Below are 26,812 nucleotides of genomic sequence, written 5' to 3'. Positions count from 1 at the left end.
CCCTAGTGAAATACTTGTGCCCTCAAACCCAGGAAGCCCAGAACTTCCGGGGGCTCCATTCTGCCTGCCTCCCCTCGTCTGCCCTCTGTTGGCGAACCTTCTCTCAGGCCTCATGGCTCACGCCTCATTTGTTCTTTCTGGATTTATTTTTTTCAAGTTTTAATTGTGCTCTTAGGATATTCAAGGTCTGGCCAGGCCAGAAGGAGGCACAAAGTGGCCAATACAGGGATTTTGCCCTCAAGGAGCTTAGAGACCATGGGGATGGGAGAGGGGAGTCAGAGACCCCAAGAAATATAAAGCTGCTTTGGAAATAGACTGTAAATTTCAAGAGGGCAAGATTTTTCTGTTTCATTCCCTGGGGCATCCTCAGTGTCTAGAATAGTGGCCGACACACAGTAGGTGCTCAGTAAATATTTGTCCAATGAATGAACACATTAGTGAGTGAATGGGGCTATTGTCAGGCTGAGCATGGAACTAACATGCTCGGGGTAGTGGCCCCCCATCTCGACGGCACATGGGAATCTCCTAGAGATCTGATAACTGGTTAATCCCAGTTTCCGATTGGACTGGACTGGGGTACACCTTAGGAACCGGGAGACTCTAATGTGTAGCCTGCGCTGAGCACCACTGCTCTAAGATTTACAGTGGAACACTCTAAGAGCGTGGGAGGGGCTGCTGCTTCAGAGACACCTGACAGGTCCCATCCCAGGTGCTCTGCGCTTGGTGAGTTAGGAGGAGAATCTGTCCCCTTCTTCTGGCATCATGCCTGCTGAGCTCACCCCCCTCCCACAGTTCTCCCAGTTTCTGTTTCCCTGCCCTCTAACATCCTCCTGGGGATCTACCCCTTCCCCAGCCATCCTTTGCTGCTGTTCCCCTCCTGACCTTGCCCTACATTCAAGGGTTGATCAGCCCATCAATTAATTGTGTCCTAATCCAATCTTGGCTTGGTTGGAGAGAGGGCAGTAAATCCAGCTGGGTAATCATGTCCTGATATTTGTGTACGGATAATTACTATCTCTCAGGCCTCACTTGGTGGCAAGATGAGATGAAAACCCATAAAACACCACTTGGAGCCGTGGCTCTTTGTTTCTTGGCTGCACAAGGCTGGCCTCCATCCAGTCAAGCCTGCCCGTCCCTGCCCTTGGCACTGGCCCCAACCTCGTCTCTTCCTGTTCATGCAACTGGCAGGGCCCAACACGAGGGGCAGTCTGGGGCTGGATCTTGGCTTGGGCTCAACAACCAGTAAGGGTGATATTATGGGTCCTGGGGACAGCCGGTGTATGTGGGAAGGGGAGAGGCAAGGAAGGTGGTCCCCATAGCCCGGCAATTACCTGCCCCTAGGGGGTCTGGAGGGTCCAGGATGGTGAATACACAAGTGTGAAGCACAGAGTGTCCTCCAGACCAACCCAAGAGGCTGCTGCCATCTGGAGGAGTTCAGTGCACATCCGACCTGGCCCCACAGGGACGTGAAGCCCTGTCTCTCCCAGCAGGACGCCCTGGCCTGGGACTTCCTAGAAGGTATTATGGCCCCCTGGGAGCAGACTTCATTCTAGTGGGCTGAGGTCAGGCCTGAAAGAATGTGAGAGTTAGGGGCTGGAAACCACCCACAACCCCAAGAACACAGCTCCCAACCTGGATCTCCTCTAGGCCCCGAGGACACAGGATTGAGTAAGGACATAGAGTGTCTTGATGAAAAGAATGGAGCTGGAGTTGGACTCCTAGGCTTGAATCCTGGGACTTACAAGTTATGTGACATTGGACAAGTCATGTGATCTCTTTATACCTCAGTTTCCTCAACTATAAAGTGGGGTACACCAGTACCTACCTAATTAGGCTATTGTGAGGCTTAAATGAGATAACTATTATAAAGTGCTTAGATCAGGACCTGGCTTAAGTACTCGCTTTTATCATTACTGTGACTATTAGTTAGCCTTATGCACATCAATTTCCTTCCTCCATTTCTTAGTGTATAGGACGTTGCTACTCAAAAGTGTGGTTCTTGGACCAGCAGCATCATCATAGCCTGAGAGTGTGAGCAGTGCAGGATCTCAGGCCCCACCCCAGACCTGTTGAGTCAGAATTTGCATTTACACAAGACCTACAGCATCAGATGGTTGCTCTGGGCTAGGAAGGCTCCATGAACTCAAGGCCTGTCTTCCTCCAAGTTGTATCCTCAGCACTTAGCACCTCTAGTCTGGCATGGGGTAGATGCCCGGCAGGAATTTGTGAAGTGGATAAATGAGCTCAGCTGAAAGCTGAGGGGGCTCTTGAGAGGGTCAGAGCATTTTAGAAAGGTCCCCTCGAAGCAGCATGGAGGGCAGTTCCGGGGGCCATCTCTCTGCTCTGGCAGCCACCTCAGTGAGAAAGGCTGAGTGGCTGAGCCAGGCATGAGCAGTGGGAACGGACGGGAGGACTGGGGGCTGCTCAGACTGGGAGGTGAAGAGGACGTGAAGTCTGAAGGTGAGGACTGGGCCTCTGCTCAAAGTCCTCCATCTCCAGGCCCAGAGGCCAGGAGATGAGAACAAGTTTCATGCACAAGAGAAGAAATGGCCCTACTGCTGGGACGGAGTAAGGTCCTGGAGCCAGCAGGGGACTATCACTGGGGGAGCCCGTGACAGTAGCTTGAGGAAGGCCAGGGTCCCAAAGGCCTTGCCCCCAGCTGGTGCTGGGAGAAAGAAAGTGAGAAGCAGGAAGAGGCCCAAGGCCCCTAACCCTTACCTGAGAAGGCATTATTGGTGTTGAGGAAGTAGATCTCCTCACGGCCATCCCCGTCGATGTCACAGGCTGTGACTCCAATGGCGTTACCCTGCCGGTCCCGCAGCGCATAGTAGGGGGAGCTGCGCTCGTCCACTGCGATGTTCACCAGCCGCTTCTGGGCTCGGTCGTACTTCAGAACCAGGTTGGGGCCGTTGTACCTGGAGGCGGATGGGGAGGGGACATTGGGGAGGACCAGCTGGGCTGCCCGGTACCACCTGGCCAGCTATGGGCTCGGAGTCCTCCGGTAGAGGTCAAATGGGGCAATTCAGCTCTACAGTGTTTCCAGGGAACACTCAGTAGCCTCATCTCAGGGGTCCCTGGGTGTTTGACAAGTGTCCCTGAATCAGACATGGGCTCAGGCAAAGTGAGAGTCAACTGGGCCCACATGGGACACAATATAAGGAGCAGGCTAGTGCAGGGGAGTGGGCAGCCAGTGATAACCCCTTACCTCAGGCTATGCTGAAGAAAATGAGAACCTCCCAGACATTTACCTTCCTCATTTCAATGTAAAAGGCACTTCATATTTTTAATCTCATTAATTTAAATCTAACAATAATCATGTGAGGAAGGCGAGAAAGGCTGCATTGTTAACCCATTTTACAGATGAGGCAACTAATGAGCTTCGTCAGGGAAACTAGGGCTCAGAGAGGTCGAGTGCTCTTTCCAAGGTAACACAACTAGTGTCAGGCGCTGGGAATCAAACCCAGGCTTTTTCTGCTATCCCAAGAGCCCCTGTGTGAATGAGCTCAGAAGGAGCAGAGGCTTTGTTGTTGAGGTTTGGAATGACTCTCTCCTGACAGAAAGTTCCAGCATTTAAAGAGTAATATGAAATGAGCATCTCAAACAGGAGATTATAAATGCATCTAAAGTCATTAGGTGGACCTGCTGGATTTCTTTTGCTATAGAAACTCAAAAATACAACATTAAAGTTCTCATTAGTCCTCATCTCTCCCCTGTCTGACTCTCCTGCAGCCACATGGGCCCCAGGCACGGTCTTGCCTCAGACACTTTGTAATTGCTGTTCCCTCCTCCCATCATGGTTTTCCTCCGATATCCATCCACAAGGCTATCTCCCTCCCTTACCTCCTTCAGGCCCTGGCTCAGTTGCCCCTTCTCAGGGAGGCCTTCCTGCCCATTCCTGAAACTTTCAACCACCACTACCACCCTGCACTCCGATTCCTGCCCCTGCTCTCTTTCCCATGGCTTTTACCACCAGTCTCTATCTTCTTGTTTATCTGTTCCTTCTCTGTCTGATCCCACTAGAATGTCAGCTCCACAAGGGCAGAACTTCCTGTCTGTTTTGTTCCCCAGGGCCTAGAACAGTGCCTGGCACACAGCAGCTCAATAAAACTTGTCGAATGATTGAATGAGTGAGACCTCAGAGTTCATGTCTGAGACATAAGGGCTTAGGTGTCCCACAGTTGGTTTCTTCCCATTGCCTTTCCATCTGGAGAAAGCGACACGCCCAAGGTCACCGCCAGACAGCACAGCCATAAATGTCTGAAGGCCTCCTCCCACTCCTGGAGCACCAGCTTGCCGGGCCCTCCAAAGGAACCCGGCCAAGCCCCATCCATTAGTCCCCAGCCTCCTGCCTTTGTTTTATCCTGAGTGAGCTCAGCTGCCAGCCTCTGGATGGTCCCTAGCAGAAAACACTTGGGGGAGGGCGGGGAGAACTCTCCAAGGTCTTTGAGAGAAATCACTTCTTGCTTTCCTGAAACAGATCCAACTTGGCCCTCTCCTTTGTCACCAAGATACAGAGCCAGTGAAGTTTTGGGGATGCTGAATAACTGGCTGGGCGCCTTCTGGCACCCACAATGTGTGAAAAGGGAGATGGAGCTCATGGGGGCTGAGTCAGCACCTGGTGATGGAAGGTCGTGCCTTAGACGTCTTGACAAAGCGTGTCTGAGGGCTGTGTTGAGGGCACAGCATGACCGATGGGCCATATCCAGGCAGGAGAGACGGAACACTTGGGTTCCAGCACAGTCAGCAGCTGGCTCCAATCCCCGGGGATAGGAAGGGTTTTCTGGGTGCTAAACACTAGCTTTCCAAGGCTCCGGGTCTTCTGTTTGCTACCATCTCTATTGCTCCTCACAAGACACTACGCTCGTAGAGTGCTCAGCCTTGTTAAAAGCACTTTAACATGCATTGTCTCACCTGAATCCCATGTAATCCCAGAAAGAAGGTAGGTAAGGCATTTTACTAGAAAAAGAAACAGGGTCAAAGAGGCGAAGTGAGCTGTCTAATGTTACACAGCCCGAACATGGCAGCACTGGGCCTCTACCCATCTCCGGGGTCCGAATCCTGTGTTCTTTCCATGTTGCCTAGGATGCCAACACTCTTAGTTCTCTGCAATTTTTTCTGGCAGCCTCCTCCAAACTACCGACTGTGAGAAATGCCTGAGGACTTCATGTAAACAGTTTGCAAAGCGCTTTCTCATACTTGGTTTCATTAGCTTCTCGCAGGTCTTGACTCTGTCAGAGATTAGTTTTGTGACCTTGGCTAGTCAGTACCTCTCTCTAGGTTCTGGCTTTCTTTTCTGCAAAATGAAAGAGCTGGACTAAATCAGAGGGTTACACAATGTGTGGACAAATATGGCTGTGGGCTCTCCCCTCTCAGTTTCAACCCAACCATTTCTATGTTGTTGCATTTTATTTTATGCATCACATTCCATCAAATATTGTTTAAATCAGGGATTCCAGAGCCAGAGTTTAAAAGGCACTGGACTAGCAGCTCTGTGAGGGCCCTTCTGAGTCTGCGTCTCTTGGCCCACGAGTCTAACTCTAACCTTAGGAGATGGGCAGAGCAGGCGTGTCTCCTCCACGTTATGGGTGGGGAGCCACCATATAAAGTCCCCACTAGATGCTGCACCTTGCAGCCCCTGTCCCTCTGGTCTCTCGGAATATCTTCATTATGCCCTGGAGCCAGATCCCAGGAGGAGGCGAGAAGCCATGTTTCCCTCACATATTAAGGTCAGTTCTTTCACCCTGAATCTGGGATGGTGGGTGTGTACACAAGGTCCTGCCCCTGTGGTGGTGGCCCTGGGGGAGGAGATGTCCCTGGATCATTTTTTCTTTGAAGATCTTGGGAGACACTAGTTCTAGGGCAACCCCTAAGGAGACTACAGGGTAAGGTTGCTAGGCTGGCTCAAATTCCTCCATCTGTTATAAAGTGAGCACTATAGAGTCCTACCCAACCTACATGGCAGCCTGGAATGAACCCTACTCTCTGTGCCCTTCTCTCTCACCACCATCCCGAGGGCTGCAGGCACGTAACCAGACCAGCAGCTCCTAGACAGGGTTCTCGACAACCCATGGTGAGGGCCAGGGGACAGTGCAGAGTTGTCACCCCTCTCTCCACCCAGGCTACCCTTTGCTGTCAGTCAACCTGGACTGACATCTGAGTTCTCACAATCTTCCCCCAAGACCACCAGCCTATTCCCTCCCCACCTTCTCCACAGAGCTGATGCTCCAGTGGAGTTCCTCTCCATCCCTCGAATAGGCTTGTCCCCCTTTGGCTTCTGTGACTTTGCTGCCCGCCTTGGGGGGAATGTTCTCCCAATCCTCCGCCCTCCCATGAAGCCTTCCCAACTGCTGCCTCGGCTGGATGTGATCTCTTCTCTGCATATCCACAGCGTTTTGCATCTTGCTCATTCCTGCGAGGGCAGAGTTGTTTGTGTTTCAATATCACTTCCCTCATTAAAACATATGCTTCTTGAGCCCTGGAAGCATGTAGATAAATCTCTGCATTTTTTTGCACCTAGAGCAATGCCTGGAGTAGAGAAGGTATCCAAGAAATGGCTATCCAATGCAAGAGTGAGTGAGTGAATGAGCGAATGAATAAATAAAAATAATCATGGGTAGCTTCTAAGCACTTTATACCTACTACCTCATTTCATCCTCATGACAATCCTAGGATTTTATAGATGTAGAAAATCTGTAGGTAATCTTACTAAGGTACAGAGGTTAGCCACAGTTTCTAACTCACCCACAGTCCCTCTGGGTGTCAGTCTCCATGTGAACAGGCCTGGGAAACGGGACATGAGGTATATGGGATTTCATGTTTCCTCTCTCTGACACCTGCCAGAGATTGTTGGGCACTTCTAGAAATTCAAGAGGCTTTGAAACTCAGTTAAACAGGGTTAGGAAGTGGAACAGGGTCCCATGTTCTTGAAAAGCAAGTATGAAATCATAACATCCAAGGCTGGTACAGCAGGCAGAAGTGATTGGCTGAGTGGCAACTGGAAAATCTGCTTGGGAGACACCAGAAAGGCACAGCCTATACTTGTGTGAGTGCTGTCCAATTCTGTTGCCAGTCCACTGTGGGAAGACTGCTGTGGGCAACGAAGGGTCTGGGGGTTGGGCCCAGAGCAGCCTCGGTGTGAGCTCCTGGCCCTGACACTTTCTGGCTCTGACCTTGAATTTGTCAATTTCTCCAAGGTTCAGCTTCCTCATCTAAAACTTGGGGCTGCTACATACCTCACAGGATGGCTGTGAGAATAAGAGTATATGTGACAAGACTTGGTAAACTGTGAAGAGTTACACAATTGTATGTTCTCATCATTATTTAAAACAAAAACAAAAACAAAAACAAAAACCCGAGGCACAATCTCTCACTTTCCAGTGATTATTTTGAGAGTTTCTAAACATACTCTAGTACTTCTCATCTAAAAACACCCCACCCTTGATCTCTCATCCTCTATGGGTGTACTTCTTTATTCCTTTTTATAACTAAATTTCTCAAAGAGTTGTCTTCACAAGCTGTCTCTACTTCCTCACCACCCATTTACCCCGCCCCAATCCACATTCCACATCCCCCAACCCCAGCAAAGCCGCTCTTGTTACCGTTATTGGTGGCTTTTGAGTGGCCACATCATCTCCTTCGGCCTCTCAGCTGTTTTTGGCACAGCGGCCATTCTCTTAGCCTCCCCCGCACCACTTCCTTCTTAAAATACTCTGTTCTCTTGGCCTTGAGGGTGCTGTCTCCCTCTGGCTGTCCCCTCTGGTTCCCCTCCTTTTCCTTTTGTAGGTTCTTCCTCCTCACACTGCCCACTTAATGTTGGAGTCCCCAGGCCTCGCCCTGGGTTTCCTTCTCTCTCTGGTCCCTTTCACTAGAGAATAACGTCCATTCTCATGACTGACAACTGCCATATTTATATCTCCATCCTAAATCCCCAGTCCAAGCTCAGACTCATATATTTGACTGCCTACCTGACATCTCTCCTTGCACCCTCCACAGTCATCTCTGATGGAACTATTGATCACTCATTCACCCTCCACCCTGCACTGGGCGCCCTAAAATACTAAAGCCAAAAACCTGGCACCAGCCTGGTTCCCCACCCCCTTGTCTTCACATCTAACCCATTGGCCAATCTCGTCATTTCTACCTCTTAAAATACTTTAAATCCTTTCTCTTCTTTCCTCTCCCATGGCCAGCATCTCTGGAGAGCTTCCTTTCTCTGTTTTATCACTTGCCCCCATCAATCCAATCCCCCACACTGTACCCACAGTCATATTTTTAACATACAAATCAGATCAGCCATTCTCCTGCTTTAAAAGATGTGTAGCATTTTCCCTCTACTTCCTTCCTGCTTCGTTCCATGGCTAGCTTCTTCTCATCCTTTAGGTCTCACCTTGAAAGGCATCTCAGAAAGATTTCCCCTCCTCAGTATTCCAAGCACTATATCTACTGTCCCACTCTTGTTTGGTTACCTATTTATTGAACATTTCTCCCAGTAAACCATGAGCTTCCTGAGGGCAGGAATTGTGTCTGCTTTGTTTTCTTCTATCTCCCTATCACCTAGTACATAATGAGCGCTCAATAAATACCTGTAGAGTGAACCACAGAAAAGGAGCCTATGGAAGGTACCAGATCATCACTGGGTGGCTGAGCAAAAGGTTGACTGAAACTTGGCCCTCTACTTTCATTATTTACCAAAAGGTATGTACAAACGTAGTGATGGCAAAGAGGAGGCCAAGAGCTGGTGTCCTGGGTAAGGGTGAGCCAGAGCAACAAAGTGTTATGGATCGGTACAGAGGAGCAACCTTTTTTTTGATTGAGAATCGTTGACCTATGTGAAAAAAAATCTCTTAGGCAGTTACATAAAGAAAAGACACATAAAAGGATATAATAATTATTGGGTACCTACTATATACTAGATATTGTGTTAAATAATTTATAGGTGATATCTCATTGTACATAAATTAAATTTTTTAATTTGAAAGATATAAAGTATGCTATTTTGAACATTAAAAATAAAGAACTTTCTTATATTAAAAATGAAAATCATGAAAATGATATAGCTATTCAATTTAATAGTCAAGGAGAGAGACAGGGCAGAAAGAAGAGATAGATGCATATATACACAAAAAATGAAAGATAGACACACACAAAAATATATACAATTGGACACTGAGGGACAGTGAAGCCCTGAGCACAGAGGAAAACACATATATAAACACAGAGAAAAAGACTAGCTCATATAGAAAAAGAGACACGATAAAAGGTATATGCAGACCTATAAGAAACAGAGAGACCCCTGGGAAGATACAAAGTCATGAAAATATCAGCAGGACTCTGAGATATTATCATAGAGAAACAATGCATCTTGTGGCCATTTGGGGCATTTCCTTTAAAGATTTTTAAAGATGTGTGGCATTTTCATAACTATGGGCATAAGAGGATATTTCATTCTTGGTCATTTCAATACTTTTGTTTTATAGACAAAGTGAGTTTCAGAGAAAAGTGACTTCCTGAAAGTCAAACAGCTAATTATTAGACAAAATAAACTTATCCCTTAGTCTAATGCAGGGATCGGCAAAAGTATGGTTTTTGGGCCAAATCTATCCTGCCTATTTTTGTAAATAAAGTTTTATCAGAACACGGATACACTCCCTCATTTACATTTTATCTATAACTGCTTCTGCTATACAACAGTTGAATAGTTGCAATGGAGACTGTATGACTCAAGAGTTGAAACTATTTGCCATTTGGCTCTTTGCCAAAAAAGATTTCCAATCCCTGGTCTAAAGGACTGTTGGCTTTATATCATGGATATAAGTTCTAAGTGACCATTATCAGAACAGAACACAAAATTGGAACAAGCTTTAGTAAAAACTACTTTATGGTCAGTACTTGGAAATATACAGTTTTTCCAAATGAGTATTTCAGGGAGACTTTATGTTGAATGTAAAGAATATGTTAGGTCTCGGGATGGAGATTGTGAGGCAAAATAATCTGCAGGGAAAAAAAGAGACAGAAGAGACAATGAGAACAAGTGTTCTCTAGATGGGGGTTTATCTAAGGCTAATAAGTGAGCAAGAACATGTTTATGACTTGTCTCAATTAGCAGAATATGGTGGAAGTGATGTTGGGCCAGTTCTGGGCCTAGCTTCTAAGAGGCCTACCAGCTTCCACTTAGTCTCTGGTAGAAGCCAGTTACTATGTTAGAGATGTCACTATCTTAAGACCACCATGCTCTGAGGAAGCCCAATCTGGCCCCATGGAGAGGCCACGTGGGAGAGCACCGAGGCTCCAGAAACGTGAGTGAAGATTTCGTGGGCCTTCCACGCTAGCTCAGCCAAGAGTTGAGTGCAGCTGAGTGAGTGACACCAGCTGATGTCACATGGCGCAGAATAAACACCCAGGTGAATCTGCCCAAATTCTTGACCCATAGAATTGTGAGAAATGATAAATTGTTTTTAAATTTTTGTAGATAATGATGACCTATCATTTCAGATCTCATAAATCAGTAGAATTCTCTAGGAAAGTCCTTTGAATTTACAGTAAGCAGGTCTCTCCAAGGGGTTGATATTTGCCTCTCAGAATATCTGAGGGTCCGTAGAGAACCTAAGGGTGGAAGGATTATAATAAATATGAGGATTCCAGGAACCGCTGTTTTTCTACTTCTTCTTTTCTTTCTAGGCATATCTATTTCCCATTTTGAATGTACAACCTCGAACACAGATAATTTCTTTGGAGATGTGCGTAATGCTCTTTTTTCCATTCTTACACATTTAGTTCTTTGAAAGCCACTGAAGTTAAATAGGACCAGGAAACATATGGGAAGGCATTCAAACAGGAGATTCACAGACTGTATCCTGGAATAGGATATACCTAGAGGCCAGGTATTAGTTTAAAGGAATGGAGACTTTGGTAATGGGAGAGTTCTAGGCATGGTAAGAAATTTAGGCTAGGGAGATTACAGGAGAGTGAAGTGGATAAGTCTGGAAAGGGCATCCATCCCAGGAAACAAACAATTTTATTCTAAGTTAAGAACTAATCAAAATGGAGAAAATCTCACAAATAGAGTGCAAGGAAGAAGGTAACTTTAAAATGAGGGATAAAAAGCTTTTGTCCTAAGGGGTGGATGGTTTTTCAAGAAAGGAACGTTTGGCATCAAAAGGTCAGAATAATCTGCAGTGATGAGTATTCTGTAAAAATTCCACGCGGACTGATTGATTTATGCCTTGTTCTAAAAAAATTTGTGCTCAGCATGTGCTCTGTATCCTTGGAATTTCTTATATTTTGGTAAGCATGGAAGTACCCACAAGGTAGAGACTACCATCTGCAACTCTATCCCCCAACAAACCTAGGACAATGCCAGGAAAAGACATGTTTGTGGATGTTGATGATGATGATGAAGACCATGACTCCATTCCTCAATGCATGTTTATCTCAAGAAAATAGGAAGACGAGGAGGCAGGAATTCCATAAACTATCAAAGGAGGAATTCAGGTGACAGAAGAAAGCTGGAAATCAGAATTCTTTGGATGCAAGTGGTAAACACTCCACCTGCTCTAGCTGAAGAATTTATTAGCTCTGATATCCAAACACCAGAACAGCAAGGGCACAGAGAGGCTTTGGGGTGACTGGAACCAGGGTTCTGACCAGGAAATTGGTCAGGACTTCATTTGTCTTTCCTTCTTTCTCTTTTTTTTCCCATCTGTTGTCTTCATTCTCTCACACCATCCTGCTTCACAAGGCTTGACTTATGGCAACACTCTCAGCCTTACACCTCAGCTTCAGCATGGAGTGGAGATGCTTTCTTTCCTCAGTTCTAATGTGAAAAACTCAGAGAAGGGCTCTGATTGGCCTGTATTGGGTCATGTGTCTATCCTCAGAGCCAGGAGCTAGGAACCTATGGTTGACAGCCTTCAACTAGTACCAAAGCTAACGAGAGCAGCAGGAAGGATGAAGAACACGTCTCTACACAGACAGTGATTCATCTGGGTCTGTATGTCCTGGAGACAAACTCGCCAAGGACGACTGACAGAAGGCCAGGGTTCTCTGGCTCCACTGAGCTCCTGTGTCCTCTAGATACATCTCAAGGTCCTCATTCTTCCCCCTAGAAGCCCCAGGAAGAGGTAAACACAGAAAGTGGAATGACTGAGTCACTATGTTCTGGAAACGGGTCTGGTTCTTGGCCTCCCGCCTGCTCCTGAGGTCTCCATTCCAGGTGGCATTGCTGGCTGCAGAGAGGCGGGAGGGCACTGAGAGCTGGCAGCGATGAGCCCCCTGTGGGGCATGGGGGGGACACAAAGTGAGCTCTGGCACAACTCTGTGACCAGCTTTCCATAAATTCAGGCAAATTACTTAACTGCTTGGTCACAAAATACTTTAAATCTTTATTCAAACTTTCTTCCTTCACGCTATAACTACCTAGAAGCTTCTAGCTAAAAAGTCATTGGTCTTTTTCTCTGTCTCTCTTTTGGTTGAAGAGGTGGGCCAATTTAGGGGCAGAATGGTGAGGCAAATAGTCAATAGATGCTTCAATCTTCTTCTTCAGGAGTAAAAATGATAAACCAATCATTCTCCAATGAGTTAATTCTACACTTCTGGGATCCTAGTTCCAGGCTGGGCACACTGCATGGCACAGGATGTAATTCTCTGCTCACAGACCCAGCCTAACATGAACAATAAAGAGTGGCCCAAATCCTAAATTTTCAGAGGAGGGAGAGGTGGCTACTTCTCCTGGAGTAAAGTCTTCATAAAGAAAGTGCATTTGATCTAGAACTTGAAGGATGTATAGAATTTTAATAGAAGTTAGGCATTTACAAAGGAAATAGTGTAAGCTATGAAGCAGCTCAGAGAACAGAAACGATATGATTTGGGAGTAGAGGGTAGACGAGCTGGATGTCAGAGATGTGTGTTAAACAACAGTGGAAACAAGGGGAAGGCAAGCTGGAAAGCACAGGGCAGCTGAGATCGTGGAAGATGTGGTATGTAAACTAAGACTTGAGATTTTATCTGGTAGGAAACGGGGAGCTGCCGAATGAGTCTGATCAGGGCATACCCTTATATCAAAGTATTGTTTTGGAGAGCATCATCTGGTGACTATGTGCATGAAGGACCAGCAAGGCAAGAGAATTGAAACAATAGTGCAGAAGAATGGAAATTCCCCTGATTTATTCCAAAAACTTCTGAGCTAACTTGCAAGCAAATGACTCCTAAGGCAGATCAGAGGCAAGAAAGCACAGAAATCAGGAAAGGCAATGACCCACATTGCTAAATGCTTTCAGAGGGTCAAAAAGGCCAAAGATTGGAATAAGCAAATGGATTTGGCAATGGGGAAGCCACTGAAGGCCTTCAAGGAAGCCATTTCCTTACAGAGGAGAGAGGAGCTAGGTGGAGGGCATAGATGGTAAATGGGCAGCAGTGTAGATGATTCAGTGAGGACAAGAAGGGCTTAGGAAGGCCTAGGATACTGGCCAAGGGACACACAGTTAAGTGGCAGTTTCACCAAGCTCCGGGGCCTGTGTGTTTGTGGGCAGAAGTAAAAGACCCAGGAGGGCAGTAAATTTAGAGGGTGCCCAGGCAAGATGTGTAGGAGGTGGAGGGGAACAGTGTCTAAAAAGTACCAGAGCAGATGGGTTAGGCCTGGAATTAAGAGAAGAGGAAAGGAAGCCAGGATGGATAAGAAGACGAGGTGTAACAGAACTACTAGAAAGTCGATGCCCAGAAACCTTGGTCTGCTCATAGGTAAAAGAGAGGTGAGGTTCTTAGCTGAGAGGAGGGTGTGGAAGGAGGAAGCTGGAATAGCAACTGAGGAGTTAATACATGGCCCTTCTCCATGGTAAATGGGGCAAGCAGGGTGAGCCACATCAGAGGGTAAAGTTGGGATAACTCGAGGGGTGGTGAGATGTAGAGGGCAGGTAAAGGGACAAGATTAGTCTTAGAAGGTGCAGAGAAAATACACTCTGTACCAGGAATGAAGCAGTCACAGCAGGGAGGCTGGACACAGGGCCCAGGGAGTCAACCTGGACAGGTCACAGACAGAGGTAAAGTAGTCAGGGCTGCCTCAGGGAGCAGAGCTCAGGGTGGGAACAGGTGAGGGCAGGTGTATGGGGTCTTAGATCTGGAATGGAGGCTGCCTGTCTTCAGCCCTGGAGAATGGCTGGGTAAAGGTGGTGGGAGCATCGGCTCTCGGGAGTGAGGTGAGCTCAGAGGTGGCAGTAGGAAGTGCGCTGGACTAGAGTCAGAACAGAAAGGCTGAGAGGCAGTATATAGCTTATGGCGAGGAATTTGGCCCAGGAGTCAAGGGCAGATCCTTACTCTGCAGCTCTCTAGCTGTGTGGGTATTCCTGGACAAGTCATCCAGCCTGTCCAAGCCTCGGTCTCCTGATATCAGCTCTCCTGATATGGGGAATGAAGATAATACCTATAAAGTAGTTAATACAGTGCTGGGGACAGAGCAACACTCAGTAAACGCTAGTTAGTATGTCTGTCTTCTTCTCCCATATACGCTCAGTACCTGACACACAATGGGAACTCGATAAATATTTTTGAAAGAATGAATTATTATGATTATTACCTGTGTAGCCTTGAGCACAGGAAATTGTGAGCTCCACAGAGTTCTGCACTATATTTTACTCTTCTAGCTCCTAATGCAGTGTTTGATAAAGGAACCTGCTTACATTTACTACAATTCAGTTTCCTCATCTATAAAGTGGGGCTAATAATATTTGCTTTACCTCAAGGTCATATGAGACAACATATGTAAACCGTGACACAGCTGTGGGTTTTGCATGAGTGCATTTACATACACACGCGCGCATGTGCGCAGCCACACAATATATGGCTGCTGTTTGCAGCAGAGGCAGCGCCTGGGCCCCCTGGGGAGCCCAAGCTCTTCTACCCTGTTTGACAGGAGCTGAATGATAGGCCCACTGAGCTGCAGGAATGCCCTGTGAAAGGGAGACGATAGGAATTTTTTGAGGGCCTGTTCAGAAGGTGGCTGGGGTTTTCTTCATCAGGGAGGAAGTCTGGAGCTGGGCACTGTATTGGACATGAGGCATGCAGGAGGCTGCTTTGAGTCAGCCTGGCCTGATGCCTGGGTTGGACACACAAAGAGACAGGTCCATAGACCCAACTCACAGGTCCTGGTGAGAGGTAGAGAACAGATAGGTCTCAGCTGGCAAAGGGTAGGGCTGTCTGTGAAGATAAGGACCAGGTGGGCTCCTATTGGTCCAGCTCATGGGGAATGGAGATGGCCAACTTCAGCTTAGAAAATGTCTGTACTTTTAGCCCAGGGTTGTGTCCAACCAGAGCCCTGGCTCAGATTCTAGCTGGTTTGCAGGCCCCTCTTTGTGACAATGAACTTCTCTCATGATGACTATCTGTTTGGAATTTCTCATATAAGTTACTGTTGGAGCTACCCTTCCCCCTTGCCTGTCAGGATACATGGGCCAGGCTGTGTTGGTCCCTGTTCCCCTCTGCCCCACTGGATCTCCACATACTCTCTCCAGACCCTGTGGATACGCTGTTCTGCTTGCTGGCCTCCACTCCCTGTTTGCCCTGGCTATCCCATCCCAACGGGAAAATCAAGTTCTTTCTGGTTTTCCCTCATGCTGCAGCTAATGGGAGTGTGCCTGGCTGTGTCCTGAGAAATAATGATTGGAGGAAGCAGCAAAGTCTTCTAGTGGCTATGAAGTGTTAACCGATGAATTAAACTCTTCATTTTGATTTGACACTCTAGAAGATACTCTTGCTTTAAAAAAATATTAAGCTGCCAACTATGAAAGGCGTTTGTTCAGAAGGGTCTTTGTTGCCAAGCTGGCTTGAATTCCCTTAGCCATGCATTAACACTAATCAGAATCTGGCTGTGCGAGCAAATGTGCGTTAAAGTTTAGGGATAGAAAATGTCGTGTATGAAGTATTAGTGAGAAAGTACCACGTATACCTATTTATTCTTTAAAGTGCTTGCAGTATAAAAATTACCCACCTGACTGGCAGTTAAAATAGTTATTTTAATTACAAATGAAAGGCACATGGCTACAATCTAAGATATTAGGTAACACAGACATTTTATGTTTGAACCATCCATCTGGATTAAAGCCCCTGCTAGAGCTGGTACATTCTGATTGCAGAAGACCAGCAGGTAAATCCTTGCGATTCAAAGTGGGGGTTGGGACTCATGGCATCGGCAACATGTGGAAGCATGTTAACACTGCAAAATATCTAGCCCCAGATCTCTGAGTCAGAATCGGCATTTTAACAAGATGCCCAGGTGATTCAGGGCACATTAAAGTTTGAGAAAGGCCATCTGGATCAGTGTTTCTCAAAAAATAGCCATTTACATCAGAAATACTTAAAGAGCTTGGAAAAAGTGCAAATTTCTGAGCCCACCCAGACCTAGGCTCCAGACAGAAGCCTAGGAATCAACATTCTAAACAAACTTCCAGGTGTTTTTCATGTTTACCAAACTGCGAGATCCACCCCTTAGTCTATCCAATGTCATTAAGATCCATTAAGGACCAGTTGACATGCGGCATTCCGGCATTCCGAGTCCAGGACGAAAGGATTTGGATGGACGTCATCTCTGCCATTTAGGGGTTTTATAACAACATCGCTACAGCTGAACATGCAGAGAACAGCTACCTGGAAAATTATATTATTGACTAATTTACAGTGCATTTGAGTCTCCCTTCCATACTTGTGAATACATGTTCTCCCTGAGGGTGGAGAATAACAGACACACTATCCTCATTCTTCTTAGTTCCACTGGAGCTCTGTGGACTCCCACTCAAGGGGCCATTCATTCTCTTGGGCTACTGAGAGCCAAGCCCACAGCTCAGCCACTTGAGCGTCTGCTCAGAGCAAACAGGAAACCAGCAATTAATTTCATTAGCTTTTTCCTATAAACCCTCCCCTATCCTCCTTGTGCCAACACCCTCCCCAGGAAGGTAGGACCCGGCCCTCCGCAGCTCTGCCCCAGTCATTCCCAACACACAGGTCAGGAAAGGGTCAGATTAAGCTCGGACATCTGCAAGCACTCGGTCTTTGGGGATGGAGGTTTCTTGTTTTCCTTTCGATGTTTGCTTTTGGTTCCTTCAGAAAGAGAGATATTCGAACCATAACCCTCTCTTTTAGAGATAAGAGCAACAGCCAGCATCTTTTGAAATTCAATGTACGACAAGTGGAGATGGGGCAATGTGTGATAGGAGCCCAGCTGGAGGTCTCTGGACTCGGAGCTTAATAAATGGCACATCAACAGTGGTCCTTTAATAGAACAGTGTCTAGCTTGAGTTGACCCAGCCCAGATCTTGGGACTCAAAACACAGAGCCCAATGTCTTGCAGTGTGTTTATGTGGTTGCATAGTGCTTTCTGGTTTACCAACCCAAATGACTCAGTCCTCTTGGGGATCCAATGGGAGTTATTTATCCTCCCCCCGCCGCCCTTAAATGCAAAACTAAGGCCAGAGGTTAGTCATGTGCCTATCACACAGCTGGAAAGTGGCAGGGCTGAGTCTTGAATTTGCTTCTTCTGACTCCAAATTCTAGTTTCTTTTTACCCAACATAATGCCTTATTTTTCTTCTATTCATGATCTAACATATCACTTCAAATAGCCCAGGGATTCCTTCTGGCAAAGCTCTCTCTAAATTATACCAGTGAGTGCAAAACTAGCACGTGATACCCCCTCAGCAGGTGTGGTGGCCAAAAAAGAGTTACTGCTTCTTTACTTTGTAGTTCTGGCAAATTCTCAGAGGTGTAGGTGCAAAGTCAATGCCAGATGGCTCTTGTGGAGAAGTCTCCACAGCCTGGCTGCTGTGGAATCACCCTGGGAGAAACATCTTTGCAGCTGAGGAATATGACAAGACCCGGCTGGAATCCGGACCACACGAGCCGCATGTGGCAGCACAGCCGTAACTTGGCTCAGCTCCACTTTCAATGTTCAAGGCTCACAGTGAAATGAAATGAGGGAGGAGGAGGAGCTCTAGTGAGAGCAGCATCTAGGAGGCATTACTGCTTGTCTTGAGAGCCCCCTCCAGGCCTGGCTGTGGATGGTGATGAAGCTCCACTGTGACAGCACAAATAAGGCTCCTGTCCGCACAATCACTGGGCTCAACAGATAAACGCAGACCTGTTGTCAGAAATGACAATCTGGGTATTACAAATAACTGACTCAACATTGTGATTGCTGGAGCCGAGATTCAGAAGGAAAGTGGAACCTGAGTGGAAACTCACAGTGACCAGGAGATTCTACTCCTGGAAGGGTCTTGCAATAGCTGAGAGAACTTCTCACAGAGCCTGCCTGCCCATGTCCAGGAATGATATGTGCACCTTTGATGTATTATTCCAAGGATTCCAGCATGTGCTCCTTCATCGCTGTGTGAAACAATTCCTACATACAGAGCATGAGCTGGGGCCAAGCTGGGGCAGTGAGCCCTGTATTAGTCTCCTAATACCACAAACTGGGTGGCTTAAAACAGAAATTTATTCTCTAACAGTTCTGGAGGCCAGAAGTTCCTGACCACAGTATGGTCAGGGCCTCATTCCTTCCAGATGTTCTAGGAGAGAACATCTTCCTTGCCTTTTCCAGCTTCTCGTGGCTGCAGGTACTGCTTGGTTTGTGGCGGCCTCACTCCAACATTTGCCTCTGTGGTCACATTGCCTCTTTCTCTCTCAAAACTCTCTCTGCCTCTCTCCGTAAAGAAATTATGTGATTGCATTTAGGGCCCACCTGGATAATCCAGGATAAGCTCTTCTCAAGATCTTTGACTTAATCACATCTTTTGCCATATAAAGTAATGTTCACAGCATACAAAGATTAGGGCATGGATGTATCTTTAGGTGGGAGGCACCATTCAACCCAATAGAGACCCTTTGAATTAACTCTTATTTTCCCATAAGATGTGTCAGTTAAGATCATAATACTAGTAGCTGGGGAGTATACTAGGTGCTTCACATGCTCATTGAATCTTCCCAATAATCCTGTATGGCCACTATTTGTATTTCCCATCATAAAGAACAGAAGCTCTGGAGTCCATATTCCTTCAGCTTCACCTGAGGTTTTGGTTTGTGTCCTTGGGGCCCAAAGGTCCTCGGGGCCCCTAAGGGAAGAGGACAGAACGGCTCTGAGCCCCTAACTTTCAACCATAGCACTTCCACCCTGATCTGATTTAGATGTTAGGAGGTTGTATAAGATTCTCCTTCTATTCCAAAAGGTAACACAGAAAAAGTTTGCAAACCACAGCCCTGAACTTCACAGCCTTGTGTTGTTTGAGCGGGGGCCCAGATTCAGGTGCTCCACCTCTGGAGGCAGACACACCTGGGCTCAAATCTCCTCTCTATCTTGTCCTTGGTCTGTGTCCCTGGGAAAGTTACCTAACCTCTCTGAGTACCATATTTCTCATCTGTGCCATGGAAATGAAAATAGTACCAACTTCAGTGGATTGCTGTGAGAATTGAATGAGATAATACACCTATAATGCTTAAAAAGTGCTCAATAAAGAACAGCTACTATCTCATTGATATCTTCACTCACTTGTGCATTTCTCCATTGATCAGTTCCCTTAATATTCAGTCTGGTACCTCCTGAATGTGAAAATTTTTATCCAGAATAGGTGGGTCCAGCTGTTTTTTTCTTTTTTCTTTTTTTTTTTTCCCCACTAGAGCTTTCAGAGGAGGGGATGGCATCAGCCCAGGGCAGTGACATGCAATGTCACTCTTCCTGGCTCATGTAAGAGGGCACTGTCATTCACACTATGCCCAAAGGGTCTGAGTCACATGCATGGTGATGAATTCAAGGTACAGCCATTGCCTCAGACAGGAGTCCCCAAAGAGGCTATGATGACAAACTCGTAAAGGCTGGCCCGGAGGGAGGTGTGAGACTTTCTTGACATCTTTGATAATTGCAGAGGTTTATTTACCGACATCCGTGGGGTTCCAGATGACCTTGTAGTAAGCAACTGCTGCCTCAGTGGCCAAGCATAACTCACTGTAAGGTGCTACATAAGTGGCAAAGGGATACTTATCTGCCTCTTTGAAGGGCTTACGATTACCTTTGCTTCCAGATAAATGAAACATGTGAGTTCCAGGAGGCAGGCTGACTGACCAACCTCTTCAACATATTCCAAAACAGCTGCTTGAAGCATAGGTTCTGACTGGATTTTAAAATGTGTCATAATGAGAGCTTAGCATTTATTGACTGCTTACCATCTGCCAGGCACTGGACTAAGGACTTTATCTGCATGTTCTCATGTTCCCCAAATTAACCTATTATCCCTTTTAACAGATGAGGCGCAGGAGGTCAAGTGGCTCCCTGAAGGTCAGTTAGTCGTGAAGTCACAGTGTGTGGTTCAGACTGGGTCTGTGGCAGTTCCTGGAAGCTGAGCTCTCGATCCAGCTCAGGGTTCTCGAGAAAGCAGTCACACTGCCTGCTCTTGTGCATCTCGTTTTGGACAGGATCTCATCCAGATCATTAGAAACAAATGTTCTATTCAGTAACAGTGGTAGTTAAGCAAAGCAAAACAAACAAGAAAACACCGCCACTGTCAACACGACCCAAACTAACAAAAATTTGCTTTGGGCCAGATTCTCTTATAAATCACAGAAACCTACAACTACAGGCTCTCAAAAGGAACAAACATGAGCACAGACCTAACCATTTCTCTCAAGGCATAGAGGTGTGCCAGGGTGACAGATATGCTCTCAGATGAAGGTGTCAGGGGTAGGGAGAACTTTCTGGAAAGTGCGTTCCAAGAAGCAGGGTGCTCATTTTAAGAAAAGAGGCACCACTCTGAGGAGAAGGAAATGCTCCAAAAAGATTCTGGCACAAGAGTGTGTCTGGCATTGGTGGGCCTTCTGCAGGGGACTATGGTGGACATTTAGAATGAGAAGTAACAGAATTGAGGCATGGAAGCGGGGTGGGAAAAAGGGAGTGAGTGATAATACAAAGAGTAAATTTTTACTGTGGCCCTGGGGAAGTGGGCTTATTTCTAGCAGCATCAGCGATATCTGTCAATAACAGAGGCAGCAGCTGATAGTCACTGAATGCTTATTGATGAGTAATATGCACATTAACGATTTTGTTGAATCTTCACAACAACTTTATAAGGTAGAAACTATTATTAGCCCCATTCTACTAATGAGGAAACTAAGGCTCAGCAAGGTTAGGCTCCTTGACCGAGGATACACAGCCAGAAAGCCGCAGAAGCCGATTCAAATCCAGGCCCGCAGGATCCTAGAGCTCATGTTCTTACACAGTTTTCTTCTTGCTTTTCACCTGGCTGGTCCCCTGCACCTCAGTCTTTTGAAGGCAGTACGTTTTTGATGCGGTGGGGACCGTCTCCTTGTACTGACTGTATCTATTACATTAGAGTGTGATGGACTCTGCACACCCAGGATATTGGATTTAAAGTGTACGAGAAGTTAAAGACGCGCTCCACAGGAGGACAGAGGAGGAGATGGTGGGGAGGACTTAGAAATAAGAAGGGGCAATGACATTTATTAACACACATCATAAGCTTTTGCCACTTCCTGTGTCAGTCAGAAGTGGGTTTGAATTTGGGGGACAGGCCCGATGAGGTCCTCCTCTCTCTCATTCCTGTACCAGCCCCAGGGCTGCATGGGGGGCGGGGAGGAGTCTCTTCCTTCTTTGCCTCCTCTAGCCCCTGCAAGTATCCTTTGGCAGCCCTAGCAGACAAGTGGGGGCTACTGGAAACAGGATATTCATAAAAAGGGTAATTCCATGATAAACCTCTGGCTCCCTCAGCCCAGGGCACCTTAGGCGAAGGGTGTGGTTTAAAGACAGAGAACTGGGCATTCTGTGCCTTCTCGGGCTAGAAGAGAGGATGGGCACATCGCATGCCAGCTGGCAAAAGAAAGGGGACGATTTCTTCTTTCTCAAAAACAGTTCAGTGCATTTATTGGAGATAGCAGTGAAGGACAGTAGAAATTAGTCACTCTTTTAAGAAAGCAGTGATCTCTTGCTTGCTGCCCTAATCCGTACCCTAAACCACACTTGGAGAGCTAGAGCATGTCCTTTCATTTTAATTAACAAATTTTATTTTTTCAGAGCCATTTTAGATTCACAGCAAAATTGAGCAGAAAGTATAAAGAGTTCCCATGTACCCCCGGTTCCCCCCGACCCAAACCTCCCTCACTATCGACATCCTGCATCACAGTGGCGCATTTGTTATAATCGATGAACCTACCTTGGCACATTATTATCACCCAAAGTCCATAGCTTACATTAGGGTTCACTCTTGCTCGTACATTTTATGGGTTTGGAGCATATTCGTTTTTTATCTGATAGGAAAAGGAAGAGATGACTGGCTCATGGCCACCTAGTGGGGCGAGGCTGCAGCCAATATTAGACTCTAACCCCTGGTTGGCACTCACACCCACACCTTCTTTGCCATAAAATATAACCAACTAGTCTCCCAGGGGCCAGATAACAAAGAAGAGAGGCAGAGAGAATCCATAGGGATGAAACTAACAGGAATCAATTTCATGGACCCGAAAAAATAGAGACCACTCCTGCCCCTGCTGCTTCAAGGTGGCTGTTCAGTGGTTTATTCTCACCCCAGAAGACAATAAGATGAGACTAAGAGACCGTCTGGAAATCCAGGAACAGCTGGACTCTCCACTCAAGTCTCAGGGCCTATATTAGCAGCGAGCATAAAAGTGCATCAGGTTACTCTGTGATTCCATCATTCAAGCGAGCTTGGGAGCTAGACCTGCGTTCAGCCCGGGATCTGCAAGTTACCAGCAGTAAGTGCAGGATTGCTGTAAGAATTACATGATGTAATAAGCATCAAGCCTGTGGATCAGCGGTCCTCAAGACCACCCCCAGTTCAATGATTCTCTAGGAGAAGCTTCAGAACTCAGTATATAGTACTCACAGTTAAGATTCATTACAGTGAAGGGATTCAACGCAAAATAAGCAAAGGGAAAAGGGGCAGAGTGAAGTCTGGAGGAACAAGCTTCCAAGAGTCCTCTCCCAGTAGAGTCACACAGAATGTGCTTAATTCCCCCAGCAACAGGCTGTGACAACATGTGCGAAATGTTGTCTACTAGGGAAGCTCATTAGAGACTCAGCACCCAGGTTCTTATTGGAGGCTGGTCACGTAGGCACCCTCTGCCTAGCACATACCAATATTCCAGACTCTCAGAAGGAAAGCGGGTGTTCAGCATAAACCAGTTTGTATATATAGTTTAGGCACAGTGAGCCACTCTTATTCGTCCAGGGGATAGTAGGAATGCTTCCTAAATCCAAGTTCCCATATACCGACCAAAGACCAACCTTGTAAGCAGGGCTTACTAAGGATGACAGTCTTAGGCCTGCTATGTTAACTCTTTTCTACACAGCCTGCTTCATTGTTTGGCCCATAGTAGATGTTCAATAAATTATAGTTATTATTGCAAGCAGCATCACATTTTTGTATCTTTCTCTACAGCAAGGAGAGCTCAGCATACCAACCCTAGTGTCCTCCAAGTCAAACCAAGTACCCACTTGGAAAATGAGGAACACTTGCACACACATATCTGTACACATAAGTGTGTATCTAAGATAAAGTAACTGCTTAAGTAATAAAATTTTTCCTTTCCAAATGTTAAATCATTATTCTTTCACTTCTGGTCTTAGTTTGCCACTTACAATTCTGATTAGCATGCTTTCTGTATCTTTAACTGAGTTGTTGATAAAAAACAGGTTCATCAAGTCAGGACCCAGGACAGAGCCCCAAGCACTTAAAACCTCCCTTCAGGCTCTTGAATCAACTTTCAGGATGACATCCTGCTACGAGACTAATCATCTGGCTTATGGATCAACATAATAGCTACAATAATATGTGGGGAGGATGTTAACTGCTTCACTAAAATAAAAATAAACTATGTCTACAGCATTCTGCCAATCCACGAGCCAAACGCCTCCTTGCAAGGAAACAAGGTTAACTGTACATGAATTATTCTTAGGCAGCCAATGCTAGCTCCTAGTGATCACACACTGTGTCCTAAAAATTTATAAGCCATTTGTTTGAACTTACTGTTCTTTAATTGACAGATGCACTCTTTTAAAAAATTTTCCCTGTTTGAAACAATTTGCCCATTCTTTCCTTCGACTGCAGGTTTCCCAGCCCCTGCGATGCATCTTGTTTTGTGATTTAATGTCAGATGATCAGATGTGCACCTCACCTGCCTTAGGCTGCAGTTTTCTTAGTAGATTATCGGTTCTACCTGTTCAAGTTTTAAGGCTTATCGTGAAGAAGACAGAAGTCAGAAGTTTTACGTTCTCTCTCTTTTCTATCACTTGAACATTATAGTCTATGACCCCTCCCACCAACGACCTATTATATTTCTCATCCTTTGTTATTTCAGAGAAGAAATATAACAATACTTCACTCTAGGACATTGATAATTAGGAAAAGCAGCCATTAAAACCCATTAAAATTACAGGGGATTCATTATACTATTCTGCCTACTTTTGTATGTGTTTAAAATTCTTCGATAAAAATTTTTTTTTCAAAAAATAATGAAAATTGTTTCAATAATATAAAAAAAATGTTATTAGTCTGGATCTGGGGTCAAAGGGAAAGGAGAGGAGGGACTGAGTATGTGTTTAGGGAGTAGACCAAGTAGATATAGAATCATGCAGAAATCATCATCTTCTCTAGGGCCTTACAATCCTAAACCCAAAAGCCAATATGCACACTCTTAGTTCTCTCTCCCTTTAGGGTGGTGATGGCCAAGGAAGAGAATTATGACTCCACTACCCCAGTGCTCACTTGCATTGATTTCCTGACTTGCCCTGCTATAAGCACCTACTCCAGGTTTGCATCTAATTTTAATGGCAACTGGTTAATTTTCATATGTTCTTAGTGCTTGTGTCTTCTTTGTGTTTTCTCTTGTTGGTGGTGTCTTTTTGAGATCCTACAAGACAGTTTCCATGCCTTTAATCTTCTTCACCTGGTGCCCATCTGTAGTTGGGCCTCAGGTCACAAGGGCTGGGCTCTCAGTCTAATTTTCTAGTCAACACCCCAGGCAGGAGGAAGGAGAGAGGCAGAGAGGACCAGAAGCAGCCTTCTTGTACAAAACCAGGAGGGTTGGGTCACAGCCAGCTACCTAGGAGAAGTCTCTGATCCACAGAAAACAGGACACACTGTATCAGTAAGAAACACTCAGAACCATTTTTCAAAACTAACACCTGGAAAGGAATGAATGCAGATCCCCGTTCAATGCGCACGCAGACTCATTCCACCCTCAAAGAGCTTCACAGTCATTATTAAAGAACACATTTCAGAACATAATATTATTAGGCTATTGATTGTTGTTTGTTTTGATGTTTAATTCAGTAACAGCTCGGGTTGTGGAAAGCTTTAAATGAAACGGATGCTCTGAAGACCTGCACAAACGTTCCAATTTTCCACTGGGTTTCACCAGGAGCTTTGGCAATACCATGGGGACTGGGAGCTCCTGGTGCCCCCAGTTTCTTACAGGCGGGGAACTCAGGGGCCGGCTGCTGAGCAAGGTTCCGAGGTCTTTTGTTACAGCAAATAGAAAAGGTGGAGAGTTTCACATGAATCCAAACAACATCCACTCCCTCTGCCGCCACGCATTAAATGATCTGGGACCAAAATTCAATACACACCTTGGGCAATCTTGCGGAACGGTACCCTCGCATCTCTGCGGCATCGATGTCCCAGGAGGAATGGAAAAGAAAATAAAAGGCTCTTCTCTGAACATACATGAAGATAGAGAGACCACAGTGGGAAACCCCACTTGGACGACAGGCCTGAGGGTTCCAAAGGTACAGCCGGACTCACCCTGCGGCAACTCCTCCTGGCCCCTGAAGCTGGTGGGTGGGCAGGACCCCAAGGGTGAGTGGAAAATCCAGGGACAAGCAAAGCCTGAGGCTAGACTTAGAGGCGGCTCAGCCTTAACATCCCTGGAGCCCTGTCCATTCCAACTCTAAACCTTGCCTAGAACCAGCCCCCGCCCCCCGCTCCGCCCCAAGTCTATACCTGTGTCTTCTTCATGTTTTCACTTCCCCTTCTTTTGCCTGGACACGTGGTTCTCCAAGTGTGTGGTCCCCTGACCAGCAGCATCAGCACCATTTGGGGACTGGTTTAAAATTTCTCAGATCTCACCCTAGAGTTTTCACATCAGAACTCTGAGGATGATGCCCTGCAATTTGTGTTTTGAAAAAGGACTCCAGGTGATTCTGACGCATGTTCAGTTTGAGAACCACTGACTCACGTGGACTATTTGCAACACGTTTTAACGATATCCTGCCTCCAATCCATCCCTCACCTTTCCACCGGAGTCACCTTCTAAAACACAAACCTCATCCGCTTCAATGCCTGGGACAGCCTGGCACATAATAGGTGCACAATGAATATTTACTGCTGACTAAATGAAATACGACCTCTACTTTTAAAACTTTGTTAGCTACTCATGGCCTATACAAAATAACCTAGAAACTCCTCAGTAAGGTTGACTAATATTTATTTGATTATTTCTTGTCAGTACTATTTTTATTAGTAGTTATCGTTTGTGGAGCCTTCTAGTCACAATTTGCAAAATACCTTGTATTATGATATTTATTCTTTTTTAACCTGTCAACCCTGAGAGAGGTGGGTAAGTGCTCTTTACAGATGAGGAAAGTGAGGCTCCGAGAGGTTATGTAACTTGTCTAAGGACTTAAAGGCACCAAGTGATGAGCTGGAGTTCAATCCAGGTTTGCTTGTCTCCAAGGCTCATGCTTTAAATATATTTTTTCAAAATCAGATCTCAATGGCCGTTTTAGACTCTTCCCACCTACACACTCTCTCAAG

The 26,812-nt window shown here is 46.1% G+C and overlaps 1 protein-coding gene across 4 annotated transcripts in view; it reads right to left on the bottom strand.

Annotated features, from left to right (window-relative positions):
• The window catches only part of CRTAC1 (cartilage acidic protein 1), a 149,574-nt gene that overhangs the window by 69,842 nt on the left and 52,920 nt on the right, over positions 1-26,812 (bottom strand). For all 4 annotated transcript variants that reach the window (XR_005654710.1, XM_039871576.1, XM_039871574.1 and 1 more), the window contains exon 3: positions 2,719-2,915. Coding sequence is in view for 3 of the 4 variants with exons in the window: in XM_039871576.1 (XP_039727510.1) it covers positions 2,719-2,915 (197 nt within the window). In the remaining variant the exon portion in view is untranslated. The remainder of the gene's footprint in view (positions 1-2,718; positions 2,916-26,812) is intronic.

Source organism: Pteropus medius, unplaced genomic scaffold, assembly GCF_902729225.1.
Source record: "Pteropus medius unplaced genomic scaffold, Ma_sr-lr_union100, whole genome shotgun sequence".
NCBI classification, from domain to species: Eukaryota; Metazoa; Chordata; class Mammalia; order Chiroptera; family Pteropodidae; genus Pteropus; species Pteropus medius.
Note: the sequence above shows the minus strand (reverse complement) of the source record. Positions and strands in the feature narration are given on the sequence as shown.